This window comes from Chaetodon trifascialis, chromosome 9, assembly GCF_039877785.1.
Source record: "Chaetodon trifascialis isolate fChaTrf1 chromosome 9, fChaTrf1.hap1, whole genome shotgun sequence".
Lineage (NCBI taxonomy): Eukaryota > Metazoa > Chordata > Actinopteri > Chaetodontiformes > Chaetodontidae > Chaetodon > Chaetodon trifascialis.
The window spans coordinates 25,952,347-25,977,412 of record NC_092064.1 but is presented as its reverse complement, the minus strand read 5'-3'; the positions used below and the strand labels follow the sequence as shown (position 1 = coordinate 25,977,412).

Genomic DNA, 25,066 nt, shown 5'->3' with positions numbered 1-25,066 from the left:
ACTAACATATGATGACCACAATGAGCATTACACCTCCCAATGAATCACTCAGGGTTTCTCATTTGGTTTCATTAGCAAACGTGAAATTTCATCAGTGTAAATGCACATGGGTAAGGGAAAAAGATGAAGCTGCTGCTGCTGATTCCTCAGGTGCAGCCAGAGGCCAGTCTTCGTTCCAGTTCCATGTCCTCACAGCTGTTTGTAGCTCGCTCCTGCCACACCTGAGGCTTTTTGGGTATGTGTGCCACACAGTTGGAGACCTACTAAACTCAGGGGTGAAACAAAGAGCTGATAGAAGATGGTGATGGGTTACATCACCACATAGATAATCCAGGCAGACCTAAAAGCCAGTATGACCTTAAATTTGTTAACCTATCTCCATTGTGTTCTTCAAAGCCGTTCTTCTGTCATGTGGTTTTTCAGTGAGAACCTCTCCCATGAGGACATCATGCCTGTGGATTGATGGCCCTGTCTCTCATCTCGGGGAAGTTCCTAGTTATGCAACATGTCTTCTCTTCTTTTCTCTTGTCTCATTCAGTTATAAGACACACAGGATGCAACCTTTTAAGCCCCCTTGTTTTGCACATTCAGGCACATTCATAATGTCACTGTGGCTCCCTACAAGTGGTGAAGCAGGACATGTCAAGGCTCTGATAGAATATTCCTCATATGCCTGATCAGATGACGCATCCTGGCATGATTTTCTAAAGCTTGTGAATACAGTGCATTGATTTATTTATTTATTTATTTTTTTAAGAAAGAGGTATACTGTTATCTGTTTAGAAAATGCAGTTTGACCATAGGCCAACTGACTGTTGCTGGAATATGACACTAACACACTCTAACAACTCAGCTGCAGCCACATGACGCTGCCCAGGAAGGTTATCTGTCTCCAGTGATTTATCTCTCCGCTACCTACAGTCAAAGCAGGTATCTTATTAGGAAAGGTTGCTAGTTAGTTATCAAGGAAGAAGGCTACAAGGCAACCTTCCAAATGACACTGAGCAACAGCCTATCCCCACCCACAGCGCTTATGGTCTGCTGCTGATAGCAAAGCATTACATTATTAATGTATTTGTGTGTGTGTGTGTTGGCTCTATAGCCAATGCTGCAACATTTGCCTCTCCTTAGAGATTGTTTTTACACTTAGCTCAAAGATAAAGCTTCCTCCTAGCCCCCTGATGCCGTGAAGCGCCATAAGTAGAAAGAGTCATCCAAAAGATTAGTGCCACTGGTGACAGAGCCTCCGTTTCATGCCTACCAAAAGACTTATTTGGAGTGTGACATCATTATCACTGTCGTTCCCTGTTGCATGCAGAGGATGTGACAAATTCCCCTGACACCAATTAGGCTCTTGTTTAATTGCTTTCATTTACCAAGGTATTAATTCAGATCCCCTCTCCTCAACCCCTCACTAATTCCAGTATGATGCATTGTCGCCCATAATTTATACACAGTGTAGAGTTCACCACTTCAAAAAGTAAGCTCACTGGCAGCATTTAGCCAAAACCCCAAGATGTGGCTGAGTCACAGCAGCTCGGAGGGCGTAAGAGAAAAAAGTCATTGAAGTGCATAACACTGGGGAGCAGGACGACACATCAACCCATAATCATGTGTAACTAATGAGAAACGTCTTTTATTTTCTTATTCTGCTTTAATTCATGTGATAAGCACCTTTGAAGAAGGCAGGGTCCATCCGGTCCCTGAGTGTTTGAGGAAGAGATGGACTGATTACTGGTCTGCAGAAACTAAACTCAACTTGTAAACTTTCCAAAACTAACCAGCAGGAGTCACACGACCACTGCTTTTTATGATAGGTAGCAGGGGGAAAAAAACGAGGGGGAGAGAAAATCAAAGCGGAAGTGAGAAGTAAGAGCAGCAGGGAAAGTTTTTTGGGGGGGAAACTTGGAGACGCTTGTATCGGCGCTGCGTGATGAAAAGCAAGAAACGCGCATATGCCGAGGTGTGAAGTCTGAAGGCAAGTTTGTCGCTGAGGCAGGATCACAATGGGACTCCCCACGCTGGAGTTCAGTGACTCTTTCCTGGACAGTCCGGACTTCAGAGAGCGGATCAAATGCCATGAAATCGAGCTTGAGCGGACAAATAAATTCATCAAAGAGCTCATCAAGGATGGGAACATGCTCATCACTGCTCTCAAGAGTAAGTAGCCCAGCGTGGCCTTCCTCACTCCCGCAAATAAGCTTTCCCCAGTGTAACCACCTGGAATTGTAATGTGAGAGGATGCATTCATTGCAACGTATTTTAGTCTATGTGCTTGTGTCTGAATGGTCCCTCCTCGAGCTCAGTCAGTAGCTGAATAACCCCACAGCTCTCCCATTTGCAAACATTTTTATTACTGGTGACAAGCTTGACGTCTAATAAAACACACACACACACACACACACACACACACACACACACACACACACACACACACACACACACACACACACACACACTTAATTGATTATTAGGATTTTTTTTTTTTTTATTCCAGGGCATTTGTTCGGCTTTTTGTCCGCCTCCCTGCATCTGTGCGCAGGCTTGTCTAACAGAGTCCAGAGCAGAGACCAGAATCAGAACTGTCAAACTGTGGTTTGAATGGTTTTTACCCTGTGCTAATACCTCATCATCAGGCCACAGCCAGACATATGCAGATCATTAGTGCATAGTGGAATTTGCTTTAACTCCTTAAAAATGAAAAGATGCTTTCACCTCAGGGGCTTTTAAGTCACCTGTGAGGGGTGAAAACACAGACTGGTAATGAGTGCGTGAAATGTGAGCTGTGTGAGGATGCCTGCACTTTGTCATGGGTCACTGTCCTCTCAAATTCCAAGCTCAAACTCAAATTCCACTGTGCTGATTAAAGTGGACTTCCTGTTCTGCTGTAGCCCTGTAAGGACGGGAGTTTGGTCAGTTAATGTCGGAAGTGTGGCTGTGAAATGGAGAGAGATTAGAAATATGGGCCTAATAAATATGGAAAATAGCTGGTCTGGAATAGGATGGGAAGGCCACAGCCGTGTGTTGCAGCGCGCTCACTAACCCATCACTCAATGCAATATTTTTTTTTTCCACGCTTAAACCTTGCATGGTCCTATCAGCCTTTACTGTGAGAAAGTGTCGTTCTTTTCATGCTTTCACTCTTTTCATCAGCGTTCCTACACAGCACATATACTGTACATGTTTATGCTTATATTTGCTTTTGTGGCCACGGCCGTCACTCAGCCTTCAAAGCTGAAATACCATCTATAGGAGTAGACACATTGATAGGGTTTAAGTTGCAATATCAAACTTTTTCACATTGAAGCATCAAATACACATTTTATTTGTTTTGACGTGCAGCACATTATTAGTCTGTGGGCGTTTGTGACTGTGTCCCCACATCTAAATTGCTTTTGTGCCAGAAATATTCAGGCATGATGGAGTGTATACCATACCATAGGGGGGTGTAAGCCACATATTTGTATTGTATGGGAATATTGTGCAGTGAGCACTTAGCTGAGTCGTAATAAAGAAAAAGCCACTGTGCAAGCTATAAAAGTTCTAAAAAACAGCAAACACAAATGAGCTTTGTTGCCCTTACAAGTTATGCTTCTCAGGATAATTAACTCTCCCGGATGACCCAGACTCACTTAAAAAATGGGACATGAAGTGAATAATGAGCAACATGATGGAGAGATGGATGGACACATGAACACCAAGACAACTATGGAGTTACTTTACTTCACCGTTCAAGATACAGTAGATACAGCTCGTTATAGTGAGATATCTGAAGTCAACAAAAACCGTGAGGAGCACTTAACATTTGGCTCATCATGCCTTATCACTGTATTTGAGAGAATCTGCTTTTTGCTGAGGGCAGCTGAAGGCCAAAGCAATTTCATACCTTTTGTGCAGGGAAACTGTTCTGTCAGCAGGCAGGGCACCACAGGTGGGCAGCTGAATGCTTTATTCATGGCAGTTAGGATACTCAGTGGCAGGATGTCAAAGGTCCCTGTGATTTAATACCCAATAAGACCTTAACGCTTCAGGTTGTACAAAGAGTATAAGGCAGTAACAAGTGAGCTGAGACTGAGATTGATTTGATTTGTTTATGGATGCAGGAAAACTGCATACTTAAGAGATCCCACCCTTCTAATCCCAGCTCTCTGGTCTCTTGAAAGTTAAAATAGAGGAACGTAAATCACATGTAATGAAACTCAATGTGTGAACTATTACAGTAAATAACCCTACAACTTGGCCACAGCTCAGCCAGCTATAGGAAAGAATTTGGGCTTGTATTTGTCTTCTCGTTGTAGTAATGAGTGGAACAGTCCTTTGACTGGAAAGCCCAGTTTCAGTTGGGGCGGGGTGAGAGTGCGAGAAGCGAGAAGCGAGCAGACGGAAGTAAATTATTGATGGTCTTTAACTTAGGACGGCACAGAGGTTTATGACCCTTTATGACCCACCATCAGTGGTGACATTACTGGAAGACCTTTAATGGAGCCCTTTTTTTAATAGTAATCATCTCATGTTTCAAAATTGAATAGTACACCATAATTCGTTGGCCTTCACGTGTGCTGTGAATGAGGCCTGTTGAGCCAAGGTGGACTTTCATGTTAATACATCATCTGTAAATGATTCTATGCATTAAACTGTATTAAACCAAAACTGCATTGAGAACCTCTAATCCACATGCTACTGTGGTACCTTCTGAGTGTGTGGTATGCATGTGTACGGGACGTGTGTGAGGAGTCAGTCACTTGTTTAAAGACAATTAAATATGGTAGAAATTATGCTTTGAAATGGTCCTGTGATTAACTTTTACAAGGTTGACTCTTTGTTGTTGCTGAAATAATGACTTAGTAAAGAAAGCCGGCACCAGACTTGGCCTTGGGGATAAAATAGAAGCTGTGACCTTTTCTTGATCTAAATATGCATAATTCATCAATGTCTATTATAGTTTTGCCTGTTCTATATGAAAACATGGTAATAAAGGAGAAGAAATTGCATTCTGAATCACATCTCATTATAATTTATGTATTAATGCTCATGATGAGGATTGTGGTCTGAACAATCCCAAATAGTTATTTGCTGGTCTGAGTAATTTGCTCCGAGTGCAGGTGACTCTCTGCAGATGTTGTAAAAGCCTTTCCTTACTATCTGTTGCTGGAACTGTTTGTACCTGATGTAAATAACACCTGCTGACTTTTATTAATCCCTCTGCTTCACAGCGGTAGTTAAACACACTAAAAGCACTAATTATCCCTTTGTGAATAGAGGAAACCACAGATACAAGGCACATAATGATACATTTTAGATGTGGTAGGTAAGTTTGTATACAAAGCACTTAGTAATGTAGCCAGGTATCACTGGAAGTGTTGGTTACTGCTCACATTTGAACTGATACCAGTACCTCAAATTCAGTACTGGTACCCAGCAATACCTTTTTCGGTACCTCACGCCGTGTGTAACATCAAAAATGTAATTTCAGCATTAAAAAAATAAGTCCAAACATCTCAGTTTCAGCATTGTTGTTATTTAGAACATTTAAACACACCCCTCCCTGCCTCCCTCTCCCTCCCAACACCATCCCCACAGCAGTTCACATACTGACAGTGTTGGCTAACACTGGCAAAAATGCTAAGATAACAGCCCCCAGTTCTCCAACAGCAAATTATTGACCTAGCTAATTAATTACCTGAGGAGGCTGATGATGTCATCCGTTGGCTCACCTAAAGTTTTGTCATCCATGTTCAGCGTCTTCGGCGCTGGCTGCAGGCGTGTTAGTTGCGGCATTTGGAACCACTTCCTGTCACTTTAACAAGCTGAAGGGATGACATAGTGTCTCTCTGTCTCTCTATAAGTTACTCCCTCACCCAGATGCACTCTCAGGCACAGACTGATACAACCAGCCAATCATGCTAGTAATTTGTCTTTTGTGAACGAGTCTTTTAAGCGAATGATGACCCGGTCCGTTTGGGAGCTGAAAAAGCCAGCTCTTTTTGTTGAGGGAATTTTCTGGCTTGCTAAAAAGAGGGATCTTCATGAGTTCAGTACACGACCCAAATGTATCTGGAAACGTTAAAATGGTGAGAATATGTGGACAACAATGGATGCGAAGAATGTGAGATAGCACACCTGTGTTTCATCAGCTCAGCTGAAACTAAGCAGAAAGTTGTTGTTTTGTTTTTTTTTTGAGACCAAGCAACAGTCTAAATGACTAAATGAAGCAAATGTGGAAGTGCTTTAAAAACAAAAAAATGTCAAGTTGTGGTGAAACATGGGTTTATATGCACGACTGTTTCTTAGTCACATGGTCAACTTCCTAAAATCTGCCTGGCAACCTCACAGGGATGACAAAACTCCAGGAAGTGACTGTGCCTCGACACGAAATAGCCCAACACGTAACGCCGCATAAATCCACAAGTTGTGTTTTTTTTTACTTTTTTTTTTACTGATAAACAAGAAAAAGGATGTTAATTTTGGAGCTTTAGAGGTCGTGGTTGGCGGATTTTGTCTCAGTGTATGCTAAGATAAGCTGACAAGCCGCTGGTTTGTGGTTTCATATTTACTGTACAGGCATGGACGTGGTATCTCTTCTCATCTAATTCTGCAAGAAAGCAACATGACGACTGTTTACCTTTGCTACGGAAAGTACTTCTTTCTGATTGGCTGGCAGGTGTCAAAGGTGTTAAAATAGTCTAACAGGGTATAATATATCTGTTTTGTGCTACCCCATATATATATATATATATATATATACACACACACACACACACACACACACACACAAAGTAGCAGGCATTCACCCAGTGCCTCATCCATTATTTTTCTACATCAGAACACCTCACCGTGTTTTGTGAGAGCGCCATGGGCATCCCGCTCCCCGTCCTCTTCCTCACCACCTGTCATGTACTGTAAATCCTTTTAACCGTGGATTGACTGGCCGGCTCCCAGACTGTTTTACTTATTAGATGTTTTATATTTTTAAACAACCACTTGTTTACCTATTTTGTCACACTGAACTGTCTCCTAAACTTAGCTTGTGTAAGAGCTTGTGTCCTGAGAGTGGCTACGATACAGAGTGTCTCTCGCTCCAGAGGACAGGCTTTACACCATCCTTTCAGGAGGCTCCATCCAAATGTGTGTGAAAAACATGGTAAAATACTGTGTACTGAAGGCCTGTAGCTGGTCCCCGTGAAGCAAGGGAGTCCTCAGAGACCCGCTCAGACTTGAACAGCCCGAGGACGACGGCTTGTGTCCTTCAATCATAAATCAATGGACCTGCTGCTTGTTCCTGGTGGTGCGCATAGATTAGGAAACTGTGCACCACTGCCACCAGTTATCTGCTGTTTCGGCCTGGAGCTAACCGTCCTACAAAACTTAAAACTGGCAATGGACAGGTTTTCTGCTTTAACGTATCATTATGAAGTCAATGCCGTGGCAACAGGACAATGGCGTCATCAGCATTTAGACTGATTCCCTGTAAATTTCGCCTTCAGTATGCTGTTTTGTCTGCCACCAGGTACGATCTGACTGGTGGTTCAGTCATGCAACCCCTGCTGCAGTTACTTGTTTTGCATAAAGCAATGCTGTGTATCCTGTGTTGTTGGTAGTTTTTGGAAACGGAAAGGGATTCAGTTGTCTTTTACAGCGGCGCCAACGGTAATGCCACTTGGAAATGCTCGGGTGGGTTTCCACTTGAAGGTGCATTTAAAAGTTGCCTGGTCTCGTCACAGTTGTTATTAAAAACTTTCTAAAAGAGTGCTGGTTTTTGCAAAGATTCACGAGTAAGCATTTAATTTTCATAAGCTGTTATAAGTGCAGCCAGATTAGCTCAGTCTAAACAAGGAGACAGCCCATTATTACGTTAGCTGACTGCGTGTCTCTGCCACCACTCCATGCCCACGCCTGTTCACCGGCTACAGACTGATGCGTCCTCCCTGGGATACATGCAGTAATGAATGGCTGACACGCATGGCTGTTGTTATTATAAAAATTACAGTATTTAGCAAGTCTGTAAACAGCATCTTTACTTGTTCCAACTGTGCCTGCATAATTTATGCCAAGTAATATAGCTATAATTAGTGAATGTAACTTTATAAAATGAAGACATGGCATGTAGGCTTTTTTTTTTTTAAGTGATGTCACAAAAGCTTTCAGCTTCAGAAACTCTGAGTGTTTGTTTGTCTGAGGACAGATGATGCTCCCAAGGCTCAGCCACAGGAAATGTCCTGTAAACATGCTTGTATAACCATCCCCCATCCTCCCTCAGACAGCATTTGGCCGGACATCATTCTGCTTTGGTGTGTGTGTGTGTGTGTGTGTGTGTGTGTGTGTGTGTGTGTGTGTGTGTGTGTGTGTGTGTGTGTGTGTGTGTGTGTGTGTGTGTGTGTGTGTGTGTGTGTGTGTGTGTGTCTGTCTGTCTGTGTTTTTTCTGTGTGTGTCCGTTGGACTGTGACTGTCAAACCAGCAGCGTGTTGCAGGATTATACCTTTTATAATGTATTGCTGCTGCTTTGACTACTTTGATGAATTTGAACTCGTGTAATGGAAATGAAATACAAGAGATCATTATGTGACTTGTTTAGCAATAAAGCTGAGCGAAGCTGTAAGCACAGCTCATGCAGCACTGCAAGGGACTCGGGTGTTTTTGTGGACAGATTTTGATAAAAGGATTAGACGTTGTATTCCTAAAAGCTGTTTCCCCTCAGACTGCGCAGGGAAATGTGTTGGGCTCCAGATTGAGGTCTCTTCTGAAGTACTCTGTTGTTACTCTGTCAGTCACCGTGATTGTCACCCCGAGCACACCATTCTCATGCTTACTGTCACCTGGCATTGCACGCCAGTGCTTTTGTTGCATCTTCAGACTGAAAAGGATAAGGATGTGCTTCTGTTTTTGTCTTCCACAGCATTAATAATTCACCCATTCTCTTCAACTGGACATGTTTATTGTTGCATTATTTACTGTATGTGTGTTTTTGTCTTTTTTTCCTCAATGTAGATGAAATGCTGTGTTTTGCAGGCAATCGAAAGTCACCAAATGGCTCAGTATTATTAAGGGGTGATGAAAGCAAGGACTATTGAGTGTGTATTCCTTTCACTTGAGTTAAATGCTGTATGCAATGCTAGTATTAGGATGACAGGACTACTGCAGGACTTAGCTACATTATCTTGCAGCAGTTTTGCTGGAAACACATTGTGTTTGTTAACTGTTTAAAAGCAACTCATCCATACGTGGCTGGCTGACGTTATGAGCGCGTGATTCATTCTTGCGACGAGCCCGATAATGGTGTGGTAAAAGATGGTGGATTTGCATGTTGCTTTAGCCTACGCAGATGCTAAACTCAGACTTTGGATGGCACATTGGAAACTCTCAAGCGTCTAGCGTCATGGGTTGCCAAGTTTTATCAGAAAGTGTTGTGTGAACAATGAGGGGGTTTAAATTAGTTTTGCACACCTCTTTTGTTAATTGTCTTTCACAAAGATTGATTTTGAAGCCTGCTCTTACCTGATCGTACTTGCCTTGATAAGCAAAAGAAGGACTCTCTTTTTAAAAATCTGATTGTGAATGCCAGCTGTTACTATAAATGTGAAATTCTGCTTATTTTTTCTGAGTGCTTCTTCTTTCAGAGAGGAGTCCATCTTTGTCAGAAGTTGTGTCAGATGTATTGTCTGTGTGTCTTCTGAAAGAAAATCTCTCAACCTGGTCTAAAGGCTCTAGACTTAGTGATAAATGGTGGAGGCTGGCTGGGCTGGCTTTTTTCATTCCAACAGAATTGCAGGGCTAATAACTCTGATCTTTTTCTTTAAAGCTTAAGAACAGGCTGTAGCCTTGCATCAGCCTCATATCAAAGAACCAGGTCAGTGACTTTCATCTCCTCTATTGTTTTCAACAATTTAGATAGATGAAAACAGTGCTGGTGTAATTTGAACTGTGTGTTCTGCAGGGATAGGTGAATATCAAAGGTGTGTTTCCCCCGTCATGTTCTGATCAGTGACCAGGGCATTGTTACATATTTAGATTAGTTGATTTAATTAAGCATCCAACACATAATGCAGATTGCTGTAAACAAGTCGTTTTTGATTACTGGTTCTGTCTAGTCCATCAAAATAACTAATACTAATACTAATGTCAAACCCGAACCTGTCCTTACGCCATCCCAAATTTCCTCTCTAACTTTTGGAAAGAGCTGAAAAGCTGTTAATCAGCATCACCGCCATGTTTTTTTTTTTTCAGCTGCTTACTGTGCGCTATATCACAGCACCTCCAAGAACGTGCTCTGTAGTCTCTTTTGTTCATGTTTTAGTTAGTTTGCAAGTTGACCAACTGCCACTTAAAGTTACTGCCGGTTTCACAGCAGCGAGTGTGGTGTTATTAGATAAGGCTTTGTTTCAGGCAGCAGTTGGCGGTGGGAAACGTTCGGTATGCTCCAGGAGTGTGAGGGCCCGTCTGGTCGGCTCTCCTCACACAGCTATTCTCACCCCCCCCGCTGGGCAACTGACAGGCGAACGTAATAGTAAGTGGGTGGAAGAGGCCTTACCTGAAGGGGCACTCCCCTGTTACAATCTCTCCAAATGGAATCAAAGTGGCACAATGCACCCTACTGTTGCATCAAAGAGATCTCCCCATCTCTCGTTAAGCTGGGTGCATAGAAGTGTTCCCCTTTGAAGACCTTCTCATCTGAAATCAGCTGTGTCTCGCTGACAGGATAAATTGCCTGTGGTGTTTCTCACTGCAATGCCGATCTACTGTCTCCACAAAAGAAGGGTATTGTTTTTTGTTTTTGTTTGCCTCGATAAAAGACAAAGACCCGTGGCAAATATTTAACAGAAGATACCTCGCTTGCATCCAGAGACATTTGAGGGGAAGTGCAAATACGTAGCTATTAAGCAAGAACTGAAGATGGATTCTTTATTGTGCAGATTGTTGAGTTTTAATGGGACACATTCATGCCCATGACTTCAGGTTTTAAAAAGATTTCCACTGCTAATTTGTGTGAAGGCACATTAAAAGCCCTAAGTATATTCAGAGGAGGGAAAGCACAACAAGGATGCTGCTTAGTAATTAGTGCTGTGATGAATATGTCACTCACATCACACAGAGTGCTGGGAATGCAGTCCACTGATGGTGCCATATTTTAGAAGCTTGCAGCTATAAGTGTGTGTCTGTCTGTTGGGGGTAGACAAAATAAACTTGGAGGACCTTGGCGTTACTGTAGCTGAATATGAGCATGCTTGTCACTTTGCTATTGGTTTATTTTAAGCTTCATTGTTAGTGCAGCTTGTCTCATCTTTGGTGATGTGATTTTTGAGGCAATTTAAATTATTTATTCAGCAGTTAAACAGGTTTTATGGCCAATGCCCTTCTACTAATTTAGTCCAAATGCGTTGGTTTCCTAGGAGGAATTTTCTCACATTGCATTGAAACATGAAGCAATTAAAAGCAAACGCTGTCTGTTTGTATTCGGAGTTGCTTTCTGAGGTACTGAAGTTCTGTTATTCGAGGTCCTGTTGGGCAAAGATTTGTGTATTTTCTATCCTTTGAAATATTTAATCCTACAAGGTGTTATTATGTAGTTAAGTCAGTTTAGGGGGAGGCAATGTTCTGTGATACTGCATGCTGATATTTTTGCAGTGCCGTTGCATTTTTTATTTGTGGTACCAAGTTTGATGATATATATAAATATGTTATTTTGATTTGTTACATGATTGTACATTGAAGCCAGAGTGAATAGATGGTGTAGTAAAGCTTTACTACAGCCATATCTCATTAGGTATCTGCGTACATGAAAGAAAAATTCATGTCTTAATTGCTTCTGAGGTATGCGTGCACTTCAGCTGTTTGTGAGGAAACTGCAGAGTTTCCTGCGCTTTTGTCAGTAGGTTGTCAGCAGCTGGAAATCGGTAGTATGTGGTTGCCCTGGAGACGGGATAAAGGGCGTTCCCAGGGGGCTTTGCTGTATGGTGACTGACAGCCATAGTCTTCTCTCACATCTCTCACACTGGCCACTAACTGGGATAGCAGCTCCATCCAGTCATGTCTTGTCTGACGGTATGCCATGACTGTGGTTCTGTCTGACATGCAGCATCATTAGGTCAAATACAGTGTTAGGAAAATGGCATGCAGGGGAAGGTAAAATGTTTGCTTGCTGTAGTAAAATTAGTAGGTGCTATTTTAAGGTGGTATTAATGAGTCAAAATTTCAAAAATAGGTCATTTTCCTTTTTTTAACTGATGTTTCTTGTGCTGCGATAGTTCTTCCTTTTCTTCTTCCAGTGTTACACTTCATGTGGTAAATAGCATCTTCAGATTCAGACCTCATCAAAGTTACGCTTCTTTCCTTTTATTACTCCCCTGCACAGCGCAGCTCTTTTTCACCCCCACCACAAAGTGATATAATTCCTGCTTTTGTCAGAGGAGATTCAGAGGAGTAGGGTGAAATATCTGGGAAAGCGTGAAGTCTCTACCTCCTTTACACCCAACAAAGGTGCCTTTTTATTTCTGATTTTTGGTACTTGTTTCCTCCCTTTCCTCCAGAGTGGGAGCTTATCTCGCGTGCTCTGCTGTGCGTCCCTGTATAGAGCACCATAAACATGGAAACTAGAGTACTTAATGGACTTTTTATTTGCATTTGCAGACTTGCTCTGTCACTTATAATTTGATTTGGTTACAGCATTGTTGAGACACAGTGTGTTATTCCCAAAACAACTGGCCTGCCAAAAATCAAATTTAGCCTTGGAAGCTACACAACAGCACTTTGCTCAATTGAAAAGCTGATGAATAAAAACTTAATTCATCAGTTGACGTGGATATTTGGACAGAGGATGCCAGCAGTAAGCACCGGTGTTTAAACTAATAAAACACCCTGAAAGCAGAGGGTCTTCGTCTGCATTGTTTCCAGTTAAACTTTAAATGGACAGCCTGGAATGTGTTACACTGATTCTACCTTTACTGCTTGCCTAAGGTTAAAAAATGTATGCTGTCCATTTATCTTCCTTTACACTGATTCACTTTCCATTTATCTTGCTTCTTTAAGTGAGCTGGTTTCTTTGTAAGTGCTTGAGAAATATTTTCTACAGTGGCCACTAATGAGCAGAGGTCCAAAATCATTTGTGGTGATTCCCAAACTTAGTAAATAATGCATATAAGGAGAAAATAAACACAGAACTGTTGTGCCAGGTGTTTCTTGAGCATTGCCCTAATTAAAATATGTTAAATATTTATTCATTCGTATGTTCACATTGAGGAGTGGCAGCAACAGGGTGTCTCATCATGTGGGCAACCTATTTCCTTCACCTCTGCTTTAGAATGGGTGTCATTCACATCAACCAACAGTTAAACACATGAAAGTTAAAACTCAGTGCTGAAATTCATTGTTTTTGTTCATGGAGCCAGCTGTCTGAAAAAAAGAATCACAGTGACTGTGTTAAATGCAGCAGTGTGTAAATCATCTGTTACATATTCCCATTTTTGTTTTTTACATGCCCAGACGTGTTATTATTACTTAAAATCAGCTCTGTCAGTCACCTCACCTGCAAATATGGTTTTCTTTCTCTTCTTACGGTGCAGAATTTAAAGGCGGCAGCAGCAAGTGGCAGCTGTGCACATGTGCCCAGAGTGAACTGTGAGCTTGAACACTGTGATAGTGATGATAATACATGTTACTGTACAGGCTGTCCCATGTGACCTGGAGTGAAGTACCTAACCCTTATGGGTAGTGTAGTATTTTGTTACTGAGTCCTGTTCCACTTCTGGGTTACTTAAAGAGTATTACAAAGGAAGCAGAGATCATGCTGATTTCACAATAGTTTTTCTTTCATGTGCACCCATTTTCTTTTTAGTGGCTATAAACAAATGTGCACTCAGCTGACAGCAACACAAGTTTGTTTTTAGAGGCCGGGCCGTGTCTCAGTGTCAGAGCTAAAAGATGGTCTGTTATTGATGGTCCTGTGAGCTCATACAGACAACTGCAGCTAGGTATTGATCTCAAATCAGCAGCTTTATAGTCAAAGCAGGAGTGATAGGACCACATCGCGGGCACAATACATCATGTGGAAAAGTTCCACTCAGTGGCATTCAGGGCAGCCTCGGCAGCAGTGACAGCTGGTCAGACATGCTCATTCAAACAGTGTAGATGTCTTTAAGAGCCTTTCAACCTTCGGTCTCATTGAGTAAAAGTGTTGGTACTCTGCTCCCACATAGAACTAAAATACACTAAAATGCAATCTAACAGTGTTTACTGTCAGTGTTGTGCCTGAATGCGTTCATTGAACGATAGTTCATGAACTCGTTCGTATTTTGGGCGAACATGAACTGAACGTACTGTATTACTGCCTGATGAACGTTACTGTGAACTCGTTCATTCTGCTATCTGTGAACGGCACGCTCTCAGTTTAACTTCGTTCAATAGGGTGCCAGATTTCTATAGAGCCTTCCAGGCGAAAACACACGGTTACGGTGTGGTTCTGTATGGGCTGTGTCAGTAATTTTGAAAAGTAATAGCTCGCAGCAACATGTGGAACAAAAGAACTAAGAACTAGTTCATTTTTGGAACGATGAACTTATTTCAAAATTTTGAATTATGAACTGAACTAGTTCATTTTAAATTTGTGAACTGAACCTTGAACTAGTTCATGTAGAAAGTGAACTTTCCCAACACTGCTCACTGTTATGTAAAGAAAACGGCGCTCAATGACAAAAATCACATGACTCTTTTGTATCAGGCTTTCCAAGCAGTCTGTGTTCCTGTGGAGATGAAAACATTGATTTTCGGGGGTTTTTAAGGTCAGTTTGTATTTTGGGATGCCTGTTAGATGAACTATTGTTGTCACAGTAGGAGCTGTATAGGTTTCAACAGTGTCCACTGTGAGCTGTCAAACATTACATCAGACAAACAAGTTCTATGAAATGTAAACTCAAACAACTGGAAATGTGAAGGTGAGTCATTTTAGAACTTTCAGCCACTAAGATGATAGAAATAATCAATGAAATATCAGTTAAATCACAGCTAGCTTTTTTTATTCATTAAAAAACTTCATGTTTAGTTGAGTGCTAGTATTAACTGCGCTTTAATAGAAAGCATTCTGCTGTTGCTGTAGTAAATACAGTGATGTCTGGGATCCTTCTTAAAGGCTAAATCAGAGGCTCCAGCAGAATATGAATACAGTATAAAAAGCATGTGTTACTGTACATTTCCATACAGTATGCACAAGCTACAAAACAACCCCTGCAAGGGAGCTGCTGCACTTTTGATTCAGACTTTCAAAGTACAATTTATAAGAAGCTCAACCTCCGTTTCTGCTTCTATGGTACGAACACAGCATGTACGTTTGAGTGTCTACAGTGTGTATTACGGTTTGCATTTTCTTACTTTCCAGGCAAGAATCTGTTAAGTTCACGGTTCTTTGAAGTAAAGACATGAGAGAGACGTGAGAAGGAAGGAGAGAGGCAATTAGTGAGTCACTGTCAACAGTGCATTTGAGAAAAAAATGTGCAGTTTCAAACTGTGTGGGCTGACAGCTAAAATGTCAGAGTATCTTAGAATCTCCATCTTGTTTTGCTTGTAATTATAAATTCAGCTGAATTATGAAATGTTAAAAGCCTCCATTACGTGCTAAAGCTTCATCCCACTCTTTAAAGTACTTGTAAACATAGGTTACTTTCACCTCAGCAAGAATATACTGGCAGTGCTAACACAGCAGACCCACACACTAACCTTTATGTAACTGGGGTATGAAACAAATTCATATTCAGTTGCATAATAAAAAATAAAATAAAATTACAAGTGATTCATGCTCTCTGTCAGCTATTCGCAGGTCAGCACTGCAGTTAGCCCCCTGAGTTAAAAAGCGGCTTAATTGCTTTTCCTCCCAACATGTTCACACTTTCTTGTGAATCTGACTGAAATCAGATCCTCTCTCCACGTCTGTGCCTGATCTCTAACATGCCGATCACTGGATACGTATGCTGAATCTTTCATGGAGCCACGTTTTCACGCATTTATGAGTCATATTAAAGATACAAACCAGATTTCATTTTACACTCTGAGGGGTGTGTATTTTTGACTTTTGTATAGTGGCTGGAGAACATTTCTCCCCATCGTGACTCAGAATCTATGCCATCATACAAATGTGTTCAATGATTAAAAAAGAGACCCAGACTCAGAGATTTTATTTTATTTCATGCTGTTATTTCAGCACAGAAATCAGTTGTTCAGCAGTTGTGCCTTGATGTTGCCTAATTGGGGAGTTTAAGCTTTTGACACTCTGCACAAATTCTCCAAAAATGTTCACACTGAGACAATTACCATTGCACTTCAACTATAAAAAAAATCAATCAAGCACATCAATCAACTAAAACCTGAATACTAACACAACATTAGATACGCTTTTATCATGATAACTAAGGTTTTTAAGCTGAGAGAAAAGGCAAAAACTGGTGAGTGCAGGTCATTGTGACGTACCCGACATTTATGGGCCCATTTTGTTGTTTTTCTTTCGTCGGTGGATAATAGAGAAGTGGGAGGGTTCGGGTGTTTTGTTTGGCGAGAAGGGTTCAGGAAATGAAAAACTAGGCTTTTTTTTTCTTTATCATGTGAGTGGATGTGAAAGCGCCTCTAATTCTTGAATGAACATGTAATACTCTATTTGACTCATCAGTAGGAACAATGAGCAACTGCTCCGCGCTGCCGGTTCTGCCTCATTGCTGGTAAGTCAAAGGTACAACCACGTACATGGAAATGAGAAGTCAGTGATGACTCCCAGGGGTTTAGCAGCAGGGTGAAAGCAGAGGTTAAGCAGAGGTTCAATCGATTCTCTTCCTAATTCTGGATCATATTTGGATCAATTCAGCAGCTTCAGTGCAGTTACTTGCCACAGTGTAGCTTTGTGAATATGTCTGGACTGATTTTAACCTTGAGGGGCTTCGTCTCCACAGCAATGACTGCTAAGGCTCATGGGTAAACAGTTTCTGCTGAACAAAGTTGAAATATATGCACCATATCACTATTACATAGTCCTGTAGGATCGTTAAAGTATCTAGTGTCATGAAAAGTAAATTCACTATCGGAAAAATCCGTTTTTTCCACCGACATCACCAGCGAATGTTTGAATAAAAGGCAGGACTCACTTTTTCTCAGGTGGAAAGCTGGAATGCACAAAAACCAAAGCCTCATCTCTGTAGGTTGTCAGATGTCACTCTGGAAGAATTAGAACGGCATTTTATCACAGCTAGATTCCTGGAATTCAGTAAATATCATAAATTCATATCGAGCTGTGTGAGAGTATCCAAAGGTGGAATTTTTCTATGGATTTGCATCATTTTTGACACAAAGGTTAGGCAGCTTAGCGGGGCTGAATTTTTGGACAGATTCCGGTATTATGATCAGTGGACAAGTTATAAAGTAAATAAAGCAGATATTGGAGTCAGTCATGGATTGGACAGTCAGCAGATCATAGACGTGCAGTCTTTTGCTATTCTGCTCCCAGAAGTTGTCAAGCAAAGGTCTCTGAAAGTCCCGGTGCTACATGTATACTGAAAGTACCACTTAGGTAGAAGTCATCCAAATCTATATGTACACTGGTGATAAAGTGTGACATAATATTTGGCTTGGATCTTCTGCTTTATCTTGCTAAACATGCTGCTGCCAACTCGTCAATAATCGAAGGCATGTTTTGTGATTCAAAGGCAAATCTGACTTCTGAGGCATTAGTGACATTATCAGTCTCCATGTCACTTACAGTAAGTAGTTCATGGATGGCGATAGCTGACTGAGGCGCCATCAGGTTTCCTGTCTGCTGTACATACACAGAACTGTATTCATGCGTCTTCAATGTTTGATTCAGACCCTCTGATTTTGCAGATCTTTCTGCTGCCGTCCAGAAGTTCTCCCAGTCCCTGCAGGAGTTCCAGTTTGAGTGCATAGGTGACGCAGAGACGGATGACGAGGTGAACATTGGTAAGTTCAGTTCGGCCGAGCGCAGGAGGGCACATCTCTCTTTTTGCAGTCTTGCATCGTCTTCCCTCTCTGCTCCTCCTAATTAGTCACATTGTCACCTCAATACGAACCTTTCCTGACATTTCCGTAAGGATTCTACTGGGAGACACTCGAACACAGCAGTACTTACTCATATCATAAGAGCTAATGTCCTCTGGCTAAGGGCCAAGTGCTGAAAATATGCTATTATATTTGAGCAATTTTACGTCAGTGAAAGTAGTTCTAAAAAAAAGGATGAGGCTTTATCAGAGTCAGTGGGAACTGTTTTCAGACTAAATTAAGCATACTCTGCAAATTCTCGGAATGGGATTTGGCTTTGGGTATAGATCTTAAAGTTGTCTGCAATGCATGTATAATTAATGCCATTGATTTGCTTATGATGCTTCCCCTGTATCTTTTCAAGCCTATAAGAGATCAAAGGGACTAATTGTGATCAGTGTCAGAGATTAATAGAGGTGCGAACCTCCCAGCCTGCGACAGGAATATGAAAGCAGCTGTGCAGTGGGCCTCTCTGGCTCTAATGGGCAGGACTCCCAGTCTGGCCTCTTCTTCCTCTTCTTTTTTTGCACTGCTCATTATCCTCAGCTTGAGTCCTCCGCTCCGTGGAGCTGGACACTGCTGAATTACTGTCCATCTGTGAGGGCTAGACTGGATATCGACCTACTCTACAGGAGGCGGTAATGTTCATCTGAATACGAAATGAATAGTCATTCTTCCCTTTTTTTCTCCCAAAGCTGCAGCATCTATATGATAGGCAGGGGTGCAGGAAACCAATTACGCTTATTGGAAAAATCCACACCCAAATCCAAGCCTCATTAGCATCAAGCACGCCTTAATTTGAGGCAATGCACCGTTACCCTGGCCTTCAATCAAGAGCCGTGTTGATCGCAGATTGAACAATGGATATTTTAGCTGCCCACCTGTTATGTAGCTGGACCTGCTGTGTATTTACAGTGCAAATCACTGGCGCAGCAGAAGCCAGTGGTTTGGCCGTCCCTGCGGCGTGAACAGCAGAGCCACAGGCGCTTGTCTGGAAGCACTTTACAGACTCTGTAATACAGACAATGGTAAATTCACTTGGGAGGCCTTTCATCAAGACTACTGTGGATGCAACACAAATAAAATAATGAAATTATATTCGTAAAATAACTTAACACTGTGGAAACACTGTGCATGATTTTAAATTCTTCGCATCTTCAACACACCATTTCTTAGCCCTTAATTGGACTGTGTTATTTTGTGTGTCAGAAGGGTTCAAATGTTCAATATGTTCTGAAAGAGAAATGATTTCCTGAAACTCTGTGTTCACCCACCATCTCGGAGAGAAAAGGCCATGATTATTATTTGAGAAAAAAAAATCAGACAGCCTGTTGGAATCACTCTAGTCATCAATGAAACTGAGCTTTCTGACTGACATAGCTAGACCCTTGCGTGAATGCCAGACATGATCTTGATGCAGTATCGGTATAGTTCACTTTGATGCTCCCAACTTCCCCACATAACATCGGGATCCTGTATGTGCTGCCAGACGGGTTCACCTGACCTTTTATTGATTCCACTCTATGACTTCCTGCAGTGACATTCACTTTCCACGCCAGTTATCTAGGAATCAATGGGGCCAAAAGATTGATGTGGCCATAGAAATTTAAATTTTTAGAAAAGTTAGGTGCCCTTCTCTCAGAAGGTCAATCCTTTAGTCTCCAGGAGCTGTTCAGAGCCTTCAGGGTGGAACAAGTCTGATGAGATCTAGATCCAGAAAGTTAAACATCAAGCAGAAATGCAACATTTAAACCTTTGAAATTGACCAGAAATATAAAAATCATCTTATATTATGCAGAAAAAATGCAAATATATGGAAAATTTCTCTCTTTATTTTCATATTTGCTCATCTTCCTTCTTCCTCTGCTCTTGAGGTAGTAAATTTTATTCCATTCAGTGATTCATTTGGTCTATTGCCTTTCCACCATTTACCAGTGAATGATATGCAAGCTGTAACCTCGCTTTGACTCCCATTTCCTTTCTTTGGAGTCTAATCTTGTCCCATCAACGACTCCAGCTGTGCCCTTTACCCCCTGAGAGGTTTGTGCTCTTGATAAAGGAGCTAGTGGCATTAATAGGAGGCCAGCCTGCAGGATCACTGGCACAAAATCATTGCTCCCTGGTCTTTAAAAGCTTTGGTGTGTAAATGGACCAAAGTGTCTAAGATGATGCATGTGTCCCCATGCCAGGCTGTCGCTGCCGATAATGATGTTACTGTGCTGGCAAGCAGAGCAGCTCGACCGCTGCTAAATGGCTAGACACGGGGTGACACAGGGGCTGACCAATAGAGGCCACACTGTATCTGGCCTTCTATTTAATGAAGCTGTGAAGCTATCAAGGCACAATTCTCTGGCAGATAAGATTCGATGTATTGTACTCTGAATTCATCTGGCCCTGCAGAATCTAATATAAGCAACTGGAGTAAAGCCCAGATGGCATGAACATATCTCTGCCACATCAGTCTCTATGTACGTACGCTGTGACAACATATAGTAAAGCCTAGCAGGGAAAGAAAATAAAGGGAAGCAATCAGTGGGTTCCATTCAGTTGAAGTATTGTTTTTTACTGCTAGTCTTGGTTTTAAATTGGACAGCTGCATGATTTTATTAGGTTCTAAAATGTGCTGCACTGAAAGCTCTGAAGCTGCAGTGCAAATAAACATTTTAGCACCATGCTACAGTGCTTGTGGGGAGCCAGGAACATCTGATGTTTAACAACTTAGCCACTATGTTAAAAAAAATCCCTTTTTATCATCTGAATATAGCCGCACGGTGGATCACTGTGAACTCGCTCAATGGTAAACATATTGTGCATGGGGTGCCATACATGTCGATGCATTTATTTGACAAACATGCAGTATTTCACCTTTAATGTGGCATTCTGGAAATGATCTTTCTGTGTATTTCAGCTCAGTCATTCAAGGAGTTCTCCCAGCTGTTGAACACTGTTGAAGAAGAAAGGAGACGCTTGGTAAGAATTCAATTTTGATAATTTGATTTTCTTTTTACAGATGATTTTGTGTAAATGTATGAAATGAAAGGAAGAAACAGGAGGAAGAACACATGCTTGCCTGGCTTTAAAACTCTGTGATGATAACCAGGCGGAGCTGGAAGAGAAAAACAGGATATTCAGGATGTACACACTGCATCAGAACATGGAGGACTTGTGATGTTTATTTTCTTGTTCACTTATTTTAGTTTCAAAAGCTTCAAAAACACTCCTGCACTTTGTTTTGACATCTTTTGACTTGCTCTCTTACCACCTTCACTGCACAGATTTCTTTGCTTCATCACTGTGTTGCTGTGTGTATGCAGAGTTGACCTGGCTCTGCGCTCAGGCTGTAGCTAACCAAAGAAAATCCTGGTCAACAGAAATTCTTCCTGCTCTTCAACGAGCAGATTGGTCGATAAAATATTCATGTTGCTCTTGTTTGTTTTTATTATTGCTGATAAAATGATTTCATTTATAATGTGCTGCTTTGGCTCTGATGTAGCCGTCTCTCTCTTGCCTCGTCCACATGTACACATAGTACTTAAAACTGGGTTTTTCCTGCTTCGTTCTCCTTCACAGCCACACTGGCCAATCAGAAGCCTGAAAAAAGGCTAGAGGTCCAATCACATGGCAAGGACATGACTTACTTCTGTTTTCATGGACCTAAAACTGCATTTTTGAAAAAGCTATGCTTTTAAAACTACCCATGTACGTGTAGACTAGATACCACCAGCCATTATCTGACCAATGAGGATTTGGCCGTACAAGAGCATATCGGCCAACCAATCAGAAGATGTCAGCCCGAGCCTACACTAAGCATTTGTAGACATTTTTATAGGGTGGGACTGAGAGGTGCCTGAAGGCAGGAATTGCTTTAGGCCACATTCTTCTGCTGTGCATCTGATTTACCAAGTCTGATATGCAAATGAGATCAGCTGCAGGTTTGCAGTCATAGGTTTTGCTACCTGAGACATTTTCATTGGGACTCTGCTCTCCAGGAAAGTTTTTACAGCCACTTTTTTCAGGGGGTGAGTTTTTGACACCAGCTGGATTTATTTTGGAGCAACACTGTAAATGGGGAGCACAGATGGGACTTACAGGTAATTTTAAGGACATCAGAATAATGTGATGAAACTGCTAGAGCTCTCACACAGTGCATCATTTCTGTATGGATGCACAGATACTGCACCTCTGTTTGACCAGAGGAACTACAGAAGCAGCTGCTAAAACACAGGGTTGCCCTGTAGATGCTGGTATAAAGCCTCAAATGTATGTGACTTGAAATGTGAGCATTTCCCTCCTGACATTTTAAATTGAAATTTTATGTTGGGAAGAGCTGCCCTTTGAAGTTGTTGGTCACCTCTGTGCAGGCCATGAAGCTTTGTGGAATATTGTGTCCTCTTAATCAATTTGACAAGCATAAAGGCACCGTTCATAAATTCATATCGCCTGTAGAGAGGAGGGTTTTTTTGCAGAGCTCTGATCCTTGTAAATTATTTAATTGCTGTAGATGATGAATGGCCTGTAACACCCCAGTCAGTCTGAACTGATATCCGGCTAATTTAACCACGACACAGAGCTTGAAAATACTTTATGCAGACATTTGCTTTCCATTCAATTAATATTTTTCTATAATATCTCCATCTCTTTCTGTGTCTGAAGTATTCAAAATGCATATTACAATAAGTCAGAATTGCCTGTTTGTGTGCATACTTATACTTGAGTCGATCCTGGTGTTTGTGTGCATAGTCTGCAGCATGAAATACAGCAAACAGTGTAAGTTACCTTACGTTGACCTTATGGATATGAAACATCAGGATAGAATGAAGGACTCCAGACCATGTAAAAGGACTTTGACAAAGTAGTTTTCAGTTTTTAGGAATATCATATCAGAGTAAACAAATGTATCTTGGATGCATTGAGTGCAGTAGATAGTAGAGAGTTGTTGTGAATGCGATGCTGTTATTTTGCTGTTAAGCTCAGTCGGTGCACGTTGGTGAGTCCTCCTGAAGAAACAAACAATTTGCGAGCGACTTGTTTGAAGACGTGTTTGTGTGACACATTGTCTTCTTGAATGCTGCTCAAGCTGTTAATGCTTTTCCAAGTTTCAGTTAATTTCAATCACAAGACAGTGCTGTCACTGTTTCTGCTCCAATCAAATCCCGGCCAGAAAAATGTTTTTAATTAGAGAGACACACCTGAAAACTAGTGTTTGGATTCACGGGGGTTTTCATTTAGTCACTGCTGTGTCATGTAGTAGAAAATAGCAAAGGAAAGGAAACGTTTCTGTGAGAGTGTTGTGGAATATAACACATTCGTCCTGAATGCAAAAACACGATGACACACTCGCCAGTTAACACAGTGTGACACAGGGCTGAATGGCTCTCGCTGTCGCTGGTGCCTCAAACTAGGCTCTGGCATATGTCTGTGACTCTGTCTGTATGGTGTAGGGGTGGTCATTTGATGGTTGCTGGGGATGATCAGGGCAGATTTGGGAACATTGAGTTTTGTACTTGAGTGCATGGCACGAAGGAGATTGTGTGCATGTTTTTGGGGTCAGAAATCTGGACGGCACCGTGAGCTGAGAGCGCCTCGCAGCTTGGTGTGTTCACAGCATTTGTTTGCTTAAATAATAGAAACAAATCCATATTCATGCAGGTGTTTGTAGGTTGATAAAAAAGAAAAAAGTCTAATTTCAAATGGTGCAAAGAAACAAAAACAAATCAAGATGACAGCAGACAGGCAGCTGAAGTGGATAACAGAAATGAAATAACACCACAGCTGAGTAGGACGAAAACCGTAAGACGACAACAGCATGCACGATTACGAAGTAATGGAAATAAACGTAATAAATCAAAGCAGCTATGACTAGTCACAGAGGTTATAGGATGCAGTAACAAAACTTATTCATAGCACACTCAGTCTCCCTCACATACTGTATCCTTCTCTACTTGCTGGAAAGACGCCCTTTTTGCATCATCTCTTGTCTCCTCACCTAACAGTCTTCTGTCTCATCAGATCACGGGAATATTCAGGAAAAGCAGCTCTGATCCCCACACTTTGAGCTGTTGGTTGATTTTAGTGTTGGTGATGCAGGAAGTAAAGCTTATTCTCCACTTTGCATGTATTTTAAATCTCTTGGGATACAAGTGCCAGCGATGTAACTAATGCTGTGTAAACGCAGTATTTTTAAAACCCCCATGATATGAAAAACGACTTTTTGATATAGGTCTCCAAGATGATTATACTGAGGTGGTGCTAACTTTAAAGAGAAACTAACCTTTTTCTTTGCTGCTCCTATACGTGAACTGTAACCTACTAATGGAGGTGTAAAAGCACAATTGCCATTTTCAAGCTCGTTTATATAGACAAGCAACGTATATCAACGTCTGATTATGAGGCAGGTTGCCAGGAGCTGACTGACACCAAGCGTATTTCTATGTCTCAGAGCTGTCTCTCTCACTCACAGTTTTCACGAAAGTGCCACCATGGCATGACTTGATCTCCATCATAAATAATAAAAAATGTTCTTTTATGTAGTCTAGGACAAATAAACTCATCTCGGCATTCAAAACTGCATCAGTTGCCCTCATCTCCTCGTAGTAATTTAAACTTCCATCAAAATGGAGATGAGAAACTGTCCAGATGTGTAGCCCATCTCTGTCCTGCTGCTGTGAGTCAAGATGAACATTAGATAGAGTTTGGAAATGAGACAAACTTCACCACTGAAAAACAAAGAGGAAGAGCTGCTCAGAATAAGGATGTGGTCCATTGTGCTACAGCTGTCCAGCTAAAGCTAAGGAAGCTAACCCGCTGAAAAGCTTCCTGAGATCTGTTCTTTTGGAATATTTCACCCCATGTATGACATTAACTTTGATCGGAATAAACTCAGTTTTGAAATATTGTAATAGCTTATTGGAAATTTATTGGACATCAAGTTCTGCAGTATTTTGGATTGAATATAGTCGACCTGCAGGCTTCAGATGTCTTCAGATTGAATCCACATGTTGCTAACATTAAAAGGACCCAGAGCTTACTTAATACTTAATTCATATTG

At 41.5% G+C, this 25,066-nt stretch overlaps 1 protein-coding gene across 2 annotated transcripts in view; it reads left to right on the top strand.

The window, feature by feature from the left end:
* Nucleotides 1-1,887: 1,887 nt before the first annotated feature.
* Nucleotides 1,888-25,066, top strand: part of LOC139336848 (rho GTPase-activating protein 42) — a 55,696-nt gene continuing 32,517 nt past the window's right edge. For both annotated transcript variants that reach the window (XM_070971121.1, XM_070971120.1), the window contains exons 1-3: nucleotides 1,888-2,160; nucleotides 17,845-17,940; nucleotides 20,927-20,988. In XM_070971121.1, coding sequence (XP_070827222.1) covers nucleotides 2,007-2,160; nucleotides 17,845-17,940; nucleotides 20,927-20,988 — 312 coding nt within the window. In that variant the 5' untranslated portion in view covers nucleotides 1,888-2,006. The remainder of the gene's footprint in view (nucleotides 2,161-17,844; nucleotides 17,941-20,926; nucleotides 20,989-25,066) is intronic.